Source organism: Sceloporus occidentalis, unplaced genomic scaffold (genome assembly GCF_023333645.1).
Source record: "Sceloporus occidentalis isolate IW3139 unplaced genomic scaffold, rSceOcc1.0.p SCAF_9, whole genome shotgun sequence".
NCBI lineage: Eukaryota > Metazoa > Chordata > Lepidosauria > Squamata > Phrynosomatidae > Sceloporus > Sceloporus occidentalis.
The window spans coordinates 803540-813794 of record NW_028316989.1 but is presented as its reverse complement, the minus strand read 5'-3'; the positions used below and the strand labels follow the sequence as shown (position 1 = coordinate 813794).

Here is a 10255-nt window from a genome sequence, read left to right as displayed (position 1 = left end):
GTGAACAACATTGCAGTGATGGTGTGCGTTGAAGGTTGTCAGAGATCCCAATCATGTTTCTTTCAGCAGACCCAGGCTGGCTAATGCAAAACCTAATTGATAATCAGCCAGAGATGATTGCAGGACGCATGGCAGGATAGGAATCATCTCTTCCTAATGAGGAGTAAATGCTATTTCTATGCATGAAGACATGCGGAGGAGAGGCAAGGCACTTGGTGTGCGTATTGGGAACCCAAAGAAAGGCTGGGAGCTCCAAAATCAATGAGCGGATCCATCTACTTTGGGTTTGAGCTGTCCATGGTGCTGGACTTGTTTTGTTTCTTCCCAGGGTGACCAGATGTCATAACAGCAAAGGAGGAGAAGGCAGCATAAAATGTAGGGCATTCAAGAGAAATCTAAGACATTGCCTAATAAAAGCTATAAACACAAATATAAATATAAACGCATGCATTATTTCTGCAGTGGAGACATAGCCATTCTCACTTTTAACTAGATGTATTTTTACCTTATCCGTTCCTCTTGTAATTCTAGCCTCACTAGCTTAGGGGAAGGGATTTACTTCTAGGGTTGAATTCTTACCTGATATTCTTGGGCAGGTGATTCATGAAAACATGGCAGCCTTGCATCGGTGGGATGGGTGCGGGGAGGGATCTGTTTTTCTCCTTTTAAAAGCCAGCTTCTATTTTAATTTCCTAGACCCGAACCATTCAAGGCCTCTCAAGATAAAACATACTTAAGGTTCTGACCCATCAAATGTCATACAATGTTTGTACATTAGTCGGCTGAATTAGAATCCCTGATCTGGGCTTGTCAACACTTTGCAAACAGTATGAGTATACAGATATATTTAGAACAATAACAGCGTACAGGTCAAGTATGCCATCCTCTCCTTTCCCCCTCATTTCACAGCAAAAGCTACACATTCTTTCTTTACAGATGCCTTGCTGAAAATTTAAGTAGAAACACACTGGCACATACAAAGTGGTCTTGGCAGTTGTACAATATGCACAAAAAATTACATATAATGTGAGATAGGCAAAATATGTCCTTCTGTCCTCAAGATTCAAAATAATACTCTTCTGTCCTCCATAGACGTCTTGGCCTCCCAACCCTACTCCCAAATGAAGCAGATACCCAAGGAATCAAGGGGATTCACCTCTGGGTTGGCTCCTCAGTCAGGAATTGATTCAATGGGTTTACTCTAGTTAGGAGTAACTCATAGGATTAAGGCCCTTGAATTTTAGGATTCGTTCACACGTGGAATTTCCATTGCTCAATGAATGGTTCAACACTAGATGTTTCACGTTTCAATGGAATTACTATTGGGGGACAGAGGTGTCCCTAATGTTCCTTGGAGCGGCCCAATTGCACACAAAGGCACCATTTGATTCTGCAACCATCAAAAGATGCATATGCAAATGGGAACCGGCCTTAAGGTATGCTTCACTGGTCTGACAATGCTCTACAACTGGGGAGCATGCACTGGTGGGCAACCTCAATAGGAGAGGGCTAATAGGCCCCCATGTTCTGCTGGACTCAACTGGGAATAGATGGGCCTTGAGTCTAATGTTGGGCATGGAGTCTAGTAGATGTTCAAGCATCCTGTCGTCCAAAATTAGTCTTCTGTCCTTCACATCATGCTTCGGACATCATTCTCATCTTTGTGTCACTGTCCTTGGTCCTGACAATCCTGGGTAGGATGGTGCTTAGCTGTGCCAGCCCCATGCCACCGGTGTACATTGCAGCTGGGTGCTCTGTTCTTTCCCCTGTTGTTCAGAACGGTCAGTGAGTGTGCCAGTGGGACAGCACTTTCCACTGTGAGTGCAAAACAACACATCCCACAGGTGCCACGTGGCTGTTAGGGTGGCTTTGCAGGAGGATGTGCTCCTGCAGTCTTTTAGTGTTCTGCACATGTCACTCAATCATTTTTATTTTCTCTTGTCCCCTCGTTAGAGAAGCGTTCACTAATGAGCGAAGAAAACAGTCCCGCCTCCCCTGCGGAAAGTTCGGCCCTAATCAAACCCATTGTTCTCTCCCTCCCACAGCCCTTTCGCGTCCCCAGCCCCTGGGACATTTGGGAAGGCCATGAGACCCCTTCCGCATCATCCCCAGCCTTCTATCTCTGGAAGGGAGGGCTGATTGCACCTGATAAACCCTGTAGGAACACTCTCAGAGCATGACAGTGGTGTAATTTGGCTGCACTGGCAGTTATACCGAAGTTGTGTACAGAGTTATACTCTCACGTAAGCTGTTTCCCAGCCACCTGCAGCACAAGGCGCAAGGCCCCAGGTCTGCACAGAAACTGCTGGAACTTCCTTGGGGCAGCCAAAGTGGATGGCTGAGGAGCCACTAGCCACTTGGACCTCACCCCTGTGGTCACCTTCACCATCTCCCTCCGTGTCAACACACAGGTAGTTTTATGTTACACTTGTGTTAAGCAGGATTGCAACATACTCTCTCTCTCTCTCTCTCTCTCTCTCTCTCACACACACACACACACACACACACACACACACTCTTCTCCTTCAGTCCCATGCATGTCCCGTTTCTCTTTACAAGTTTGTTTTCCCTTGACATATCCCACTCAGCTTAATCTCATTTAAAGGCAGCATCCGTCCATCTCTGCCACGGGGGATGACTACACCCTTGTTTTGCTTTTGGTCCTTTGCCAATCCCGGCCACTCCTCCTGCAAACAGCAAGAGAGAAGAGAGGGACCATTAATGGTGTCTGTCTATCCATAGGCAGTTGGGTCGTAGCCCACAGGTGAGTTCCTTTTCCTGCCAAACAGCCTCTGTCTCACAAAGCCAGGTAGATGAGAGAACTCCATGCCAGGCAAAGACACATCGCAGCCAGTTTACACAGTCAGCTGGAGCAAAAGAGAAGCTTTTCTTAGAAGGTGCGGGATAAGTGTGGCCCTTGGGAAAGGCATCCATCTCAGTGTGCAACATTAGAACCAAAGCTGAGCATCCTCTTGGAGTCATTTGACCGGCCAAAGTCTGGCAGCAGGACATTGTGCAAGATACCACCAATGGCCAGAATTAGAAAGGAGAGAAGAGAAAGAGGTGGTCATCACTGTTGTTACAAAGGAAGAGCAGAATATTTGCTAGAGACATATACACCGGTCACACGCTTGACCATGGCAGTTTGCTCAGATGGACAGGTGGATCAGGAAAGCGTGTTTGAATAGAAGCTCAAGCTCTCTGAGACCGTTTTGGTGTCGCTGCGGGAGGAACCGTTGGAGGCCAGATCTACTGAGAGGCGCTTAATTTTGCTTCTGTCCTCGAGTTCCTCCTCCAGGTTGCCAACCACAGAGGAAACGGTGGTCTCCATCCGGCTGATCTTGTACATGCTGCTCTGCGTCTGGAGGTACCTGGCCGACTTCATCTCCAGTCCTTCGTATTCACCGGCGTGGATGAAAGGGCACCACCGAAAAGCGTGCTTGAAGCCCATGCGGAACCTGAGAAGATGGATTAGGGAGACAGAGAGGCAGCTCTAAAACCCTTCTTTGAAAGAAAAACAATAGACATGGGCCCAGATTAAGATGGAAGGGGCCCAAGCTCTGTGAACCAAACCTTAGGAGGAAGGACTTAGATTGCATCTGAACTGCAGATCAATGCTATAGCATTCTAGGATTTGGAGTTTGTTGTGGCACCAGAGCTCTCCAACAGAGAAGGCTAAATATGACACGAAATGTACCTCCGTCGCCTTCCTTTGAGGGTGAGAGAATGTGACTTGCCCAAAGGCTTCTATGGCTGAGTGGGGATTTGAACCCTGGTCTCCAGAGTCATAGTCCATCATTCAAACTTTAATACAGTGAGCCTTCCCTTTACGTGGGGATTCATTCTGGATCCCTCTGCGTAAGGGGAAATCAGCATACGGTGGAGCTCCATAGGAAGTAATGGGGCTCACACACACGGTGCATGGTGGTGTGCCCCATTAATTCTTCCGGGGCAGCAAGGGGCTCTTCCGGTGCAGCTTTCAGCATATGCTAAAAGCCGCGTATGGCATGCCTGCATAAAACGCGGGCACACTGTGCCACACTGACTCTCATTATCATGTGTATGCATGGCTGCAGCAGCTGTTCAACAGCAGTATATGTGAAATGTTACTCTCCACATGCATGATGCAGGATCTTGCCCATTAGGTATAATTCAAACATGAGCTCCAGTTGACCCTGCCCTAGCACCCCATCCCAGAACTGGAGAGTCTTACCTCTCATTGAGGCAGCAATAAATGATGGGGTTGTACATGGTGGAGCTCATGGCCAACCACAAGATGGCCAGGTAGACCTGCTGGATGTACTTCTGCTGGTACCAATCTATGTTGAAATACTGCAGGAGGAAGTAGACGTTGAACGGCAGCCAGCAGATCGCAAAGGTGCAGACCACAACGATCATCATCTTGACAACCTGCCCAGGAAAGAGAGCCTTGTAAGTTCACAGCTACCAAGTAGACTCCAGAAGGTCAAAAACAAAGAGGCAAAAGCTAGCAGAAGGGTGGGCTTTCTGCTAGGAGCTGCCTAAGAAAACCCTGTGAAATGCATGGGGTCACCATAAGTCAACTTGAAGGCTTGCACATACTCATCTAACATAAGCCATCCCACTCCTAACCCCAGCAGCAAAAAAGGAGTTGCCAGCCAACATGCTTCTCATGTTACTGGTTCCTCATGCATTGCCATTTTAGAACCTGCCCTAGGCTGAGAAAATGCTGCTCTTTCCCTTCCATTTCTCAGCTCAGACTCCAGCTCCAATCATCTGAAGCCACTTACCTTGCGCTTAGCAGACACTTGCTCATGGTAGCGGTCGGAGGAGTCCCCTGGGATTTCGCTGGCCCAGAGCGTGATGCCAACCACGGTGTAGGCATAGCCGATCACTATGAGAGGGATAACGTAATTCAGCAGAGTCACACAGCAGTGGTACCTGGAAGGAATTGAGGAGGAGGGTTAAGTCTCTGGCTGTGGAACAGCTGGGTTTATGCAATGTGGGGTAGGATAGACAACTTAGCACCCCACGGTCCCTTTGCACACAGAGCATCCCCTGGTCACCCTTCTTTTTGGCTTTCACCACATCCAGGAGTCTGAAACTTTACCTTGACAGTTGTATTGTAAATTAATGGTTTGCGTGGGAATAGTTTGTCTGATGGCTGTGGGTGAAGACAAATGCAACACTAAGTTGTGATGGCATTTTTAATTATGTACTTCCCCCCCGCTGCCTTGATGAAGCTGCTCATTTGCATCTTGCAAGAGAAAGTGTTATTCTGCAGCTTCTCCTTTCCATAAGAGGAGCAGAAGCAATGGTTCAAATGATCTCCTAAGCTAGGAATGTGTTCCAATCCTGTGACCGGGATGAGAAAAACTGAGATAATTGATGAGAGCTGGAGCATTTCCAGATTATGTGTGCATTTGTGTGTATGTGTTACTGCTCTCAGTTCACAGGCCTAGCATTCTATCTTTCTTCCTTACAGTTTTTCCTTGGCAGGGAAAACAAGATGGAAGAAATAGAATATCTTGGAGTTGGAGGGGAGGCATAAGGACCACCTGCTCCAATTTTCTGCCATGCAAAGGAAAGATGCCCATCCAAACCCTTTGGAGGTTTGAAGACCTCCAAAAATGTAGAGTCCATCACCCTTCCAATAAGTCAGCTGGAGTCATCCAGAAGGCACATAACAACAAGAACATCAATGGTTGCTTCCCCATGAAAGCCTTTTACCAATGGCGAGAGATTTCTTTCCTGCAATCCATTCCAGCATCTCATCCAAACATGGCTCTCCAACCCTGGCTGGCCCTGCAGCACATCAGAGGAAGGCACCCTAAAAAACCGCACTTCATATCTCCTACTTGCAACCAAAGCCTTCACAGCTATATTGCCCAAGAACATCACACAAAACCTGAGCCAACAAAGGATGACATTCTCCAACTGAATAGAAGCAACCTGCATCCCTTTTGTTCTGGGACCAACCTGACCCCCTTTTAAATTATTATAATTATGGAAGGCTCTTTGTGTCCAGGGCTTGAGGATTAACTCTCTGGCTTCACACAAAGGGAAGACTAAATGATGTTCTGTTTGTTTCCAGCCCTGAAATCCTTTGTATCGACAACCAAGTTATCTGGCTCATTTGCCTTGGGTGCTCTTATGCTCACATGCTCCTCAGAGGAATGATTGGGATATAGATATTTTAAGAGTCAATGCCCCCCTTTATATGAATCACAGTCAAAGTGAAAAGTGGCCCAGAGTGACCTCAGTGGCACAGGATTGCTGGCTGCAATTGCCCGTCTTCAAAAACTTTAATCATATGTGAGGACAGCAAACATCTCTATATATTTTACATAATGCAAAACCTCCCCATCGAACAAAGGCGGTAGGGCAGAGGATGGAATTACGAACATTTTCTATATACCAGGGACATAGTTCAACAATGTGCTTTGTTATTGTTGTGTACCTTCAAACCATTTCCAACTTAGAAAAGCTTATCATGGGGTTTTCTTGGCATGTTTCTTCAGAGGTGGGTTGCCATTGCCATCCTTTGAGGCTGAGAAAGTGTGACTTTCCCAAAGGCACCCATTAGGCTTTTATGGCCAAGCTGGGATTCAAACCCAGAGTCCTAGTCCAATGCTCAAACCTATGTGCCATGCTGGCCACAGTGAAATGAATGAAGAGGGATACAAGAGCACATTTGTGGCTGTGCCTACTCTCATTCATTTAAAGACACAGAATTGCAGAAACATTGCCCTGTTTATCTGAATCAGTAAGCAAGGGGAACCTGTTGCTCCTTTGAGGCTACCCAAGAGAAAGATGTTGGCAGCATGAGATTGCACAGACTTAATTCTGCTCCATCCGATGCATCTGCTCAGCCCTCTGACTTTTGCACCAAACTCTGCCTTGAGACCCAATTGCTGAACCCTCTCCAAGTGCCCTTGCAATCCTTCTTTATGCGCCAGGCTGGAAACATCCTAGATTGTGTTTCATGGTGTTTTAAATGGATGTTCCTGCTGTTTTACGATGGTGTTGTTGTTTTTTACGCATGTGCTTTATGATCTGATCTGTCAATGGCCGCTGAAACTGATTCTGCAGAACAGCTGAGATAATGATACGTAAATAAATGCTGATGTCTCATTGCTATTCATTTAGCAGAGCGGTTTCCCCGTTTTCCTCCCTGGAGCTCAGGGCCCACCTAATGCCACACAAGAACCCTGTGAGGTAGGTAGGATGGAAGAGGACGATCAGCACAAGGCTGCCCAAAGAGCTTCACAGTTCAGTACCTTTTGAAGGAAGGCTGTAGTCTAGCTCTCAACCCTCTACATCACTTTGCTTCTCCATGCACCTTTAATGTGCCCAAGTCATGCCCAATGACTTATAGTGCTCCTGAGGAACAACAGCTTACTGGTGATGATTCAGCAACAGCAACTGAAAATCAGGAGTGCACCCTTTTTCTCTTTCACATTGTCTCCCTTGTTTCCCATCCCAGAGTGCAAAACGTCAGGCTTGTGTAGTGCAAATCTCGTTTGTTAATGGTGTGACAACGGTAATGCTGTCCGTTGGAACCAAGGTAGCAAATGCACAACTCATTTCGCAGCAAAATGCACATGCATACCCATGCGCAATGGGCCTGCACAGCCACCTCTCTTTCTATAAACTTGAATAGAAGGCAGATGCTCTGCACTGGATTAAAACATCTCCAACTGCTTGCAAGGGGAACTTAGACATGAGTAAGACAACAGGTGGCGGAAAAGGGTCTCTGGGTTTACCCCAGCTAGCCACCCTTGGATTGTCATATGAACAGTTAGGACACCCCCAAAACCTTTCTTTAATATGCTTTGATAGAGGAATATTCCGCCTGTGTAGGATCTAACAGACTGGGCTCCAGACGGCCAGTTTGGGGGCATTCCTTGTGCTTTTGTGAACATGTCGGTCTACTCCTGCTCCGTGCCATCTGCCTTATTATTATTATTATTATTATTATTATTATTTTCAGCCTGGGCTCTTTTCTCTCTCATTTCTATGTCTGTCTGCCTTTGGCAGATGATAAGAACCAATTGTACTGAGCAGAGCTTGAATTAACTGGTTACAAAGGATGCAATTGTTTGCAATGAGCCTTCAGAGCAGGAACAAGCGGGTAACAAGTTGGACAGCAAAAAATCAATGTGAAGACAAGGGATGGTTATTATGTCAATGTAATGAGAAACATTCCTAGTTGTTGTTTTTTTCCTTTTAATGATAAAATTAAGGCACTCTGAAATTAAGGTACTTCAAAGCACATTTGGAGTCATTTTCTGTGGATTATTTCATGGTTTATGCTATTCTCTGATGTTTTAAAGTATTCTGAATCTCTTTTTAAAAATATATTTAATAAACATGGTAAATGGCCTGAGCATTGGACTAGGACTAGAGCTTAGCGATGGCTCGTGTTGAGCCAAGGAGCGCCACATGTCTGCCTCCATCTCCATTGGCGCATGGGGGGGGGACTGTGCTTCTGATTGTGATTAGGAACCAAGTAGAGTTAGGATTCCTTTATATCCCTGGCTATAAATATTTATACAGACATAATAGCAGCCTGGGAGCTCTGGGGAATTCCTCCCTCTCGCCCGCTTTTGTACGCCACAAATACGCTCCAATTAACGGGACGGAAAGAGGAGCCAAGGTTTCTTCTGAGACTCTGGGATCAAGAAGAGCGTTGGAATTGCAAGAGCTGTGATCTGCGGCCGCACACGGCGCATGGTGCTACATCTTCCATGACAGTCTGCCTTCAAAGGCAGGAAGGAAGCGGCTGCCATTTGGACAGAGAGTTGCCTTCCATGTCAGTGGGGACAGCGAATCCATGCCACGTTTTAGTCTATGAACGCAGCTGGAGGGGATTAAGCATCTTTAGAGTTTATATAAAACATGGAGTGGAGCCATTGCCTCCCTGACATGGAAGCCATCACTTGGTCACCCCACCAATATTGACCATCGCTTTGGTCACTCCTGACTGGTTATCTAAGACATCTGCTCCTTCTTGTCTTGATTGTTTTTAATTAATGATTTTAATTATTTATTTTATATGTCATTATTGTTATATTAGAACTTATGTTATACAGTGTATGTAAGGAAGGAGGGGAGGAGGGGGGTCTTATTTTTATTTTTATGATTTTATTAGAGTTTATTTGTGTATTGGATTTTATTATTGTACTACTGTATGGTATTTATTGTGATTGTAAGCACCTCGATCCTACATTTAATAATACATTGATTATTATTAATTCACCATTATCCCTCAGTTTCACAGTCAACCAGTTGCTGCTGATGGGAGTCAGTCCTTGGTGAAAAGAGAGCTTCTCCTCTCTGAAAGAGTCCTCAATGAGGAAGCATTACAAACAAACAAAAACCTGTGGAATTACAGCCTCATAATTCAGTCTCACATCATGAGCGAAAGGCAATCTGGTTCAAAGCTTTAGCAGCCTTATCTTTAATAACTGGTATATTTATGCAGCTTGCAGAGTTACAGAGAGGGGGGCAAATAGCAGAGCATCATTTAATCACGTCGTTTGGCATTCATAAAATGGCACATGATAGATGCACCGAGATGCACACTTTTCATTTCGCAAATGAACACTGAGGGAAAAAACACAACTTAATTGGAGCAAGGCTAGTGCTAAAACAGGGAGGCCCTGGCTTTGAGCACCAAAAACCCTCTGATCAGCTAATAAAATTGGGAGAGATTAGGCTTCCATTTGAAAAATGAGAAAGCAGACTTTAAAAGGCAGCAGCATTCAATAACAAAATAATAGAAGGCATCAGAAGGTAGAGGCTGAGGAGGAAAGCTCATTGGAAGTGACAGCAATGGGGTGATAAAATGGGCCCTGGCTCTTAAAGAGGCCAAGATGACTATGCTACCTGCTCTGGAATAGTAAGCAGAGCAGAAAAGGAAAGAAATTGCCAGCATGGCGCAATGGTTTGAGCATTAAACTGTGGTTCTGGAGGCCAGAGTTAGAATCAATGCTTGGGTCTTGGAAACCCACTGAATGACCTTAGACAAGTCAGACACTCTCAGCTTCAGAGGGAGGCAAAAGGCAAACCCCTTTGCACAAATCTTGACAAGAAAACCCAAAGATAGGTTTGCCTATGGTGTTGTTGTTGTTGTTGTTGTTGTTGTGTGCCTTTAAGTTGCTTCCAACTTATGGCAACCCTAAGGCAAATGACTCACAGGGTTTTCTTAGCAAGATAAATGGCCTAAAGCACTTAATGCCATCCCCAGGGCCCTTTCTGAGGTTTCAGATTT

General features: G+C 45.6%; 1 protein-coding gene across 1 annotated transcript in view; it reads right to left on the bottom strand.

The window, feature by feature from the left end:
* Positions 1–559: 559 nt before the first annotated feature.
* Positions 560–10255, bottom strand: part of LOC149306648 (substance-P receptor-like) — a 33063-nt gene continuing 23367 nt past the window's right edge. Inside the window, exons 3-5 of the mRNA XM_089538110.1 lie at positions 4770–4920; positions 4214–4410; positions 560–3458 (exon numbers count right to left, since the gene is read on the bottom strand). Of these exons, the coding sequence (XP_089394236.1) occupies positions 3167–3458; positions 4214–4410; positions 4770–4920 (640 nt within the window). The 3' untranslated portion in view covers positions 560–3166. The remainder of the gene's footprint in view (positions 3459–4213; positions 4411–4769; positions 4921–10255) is intronic.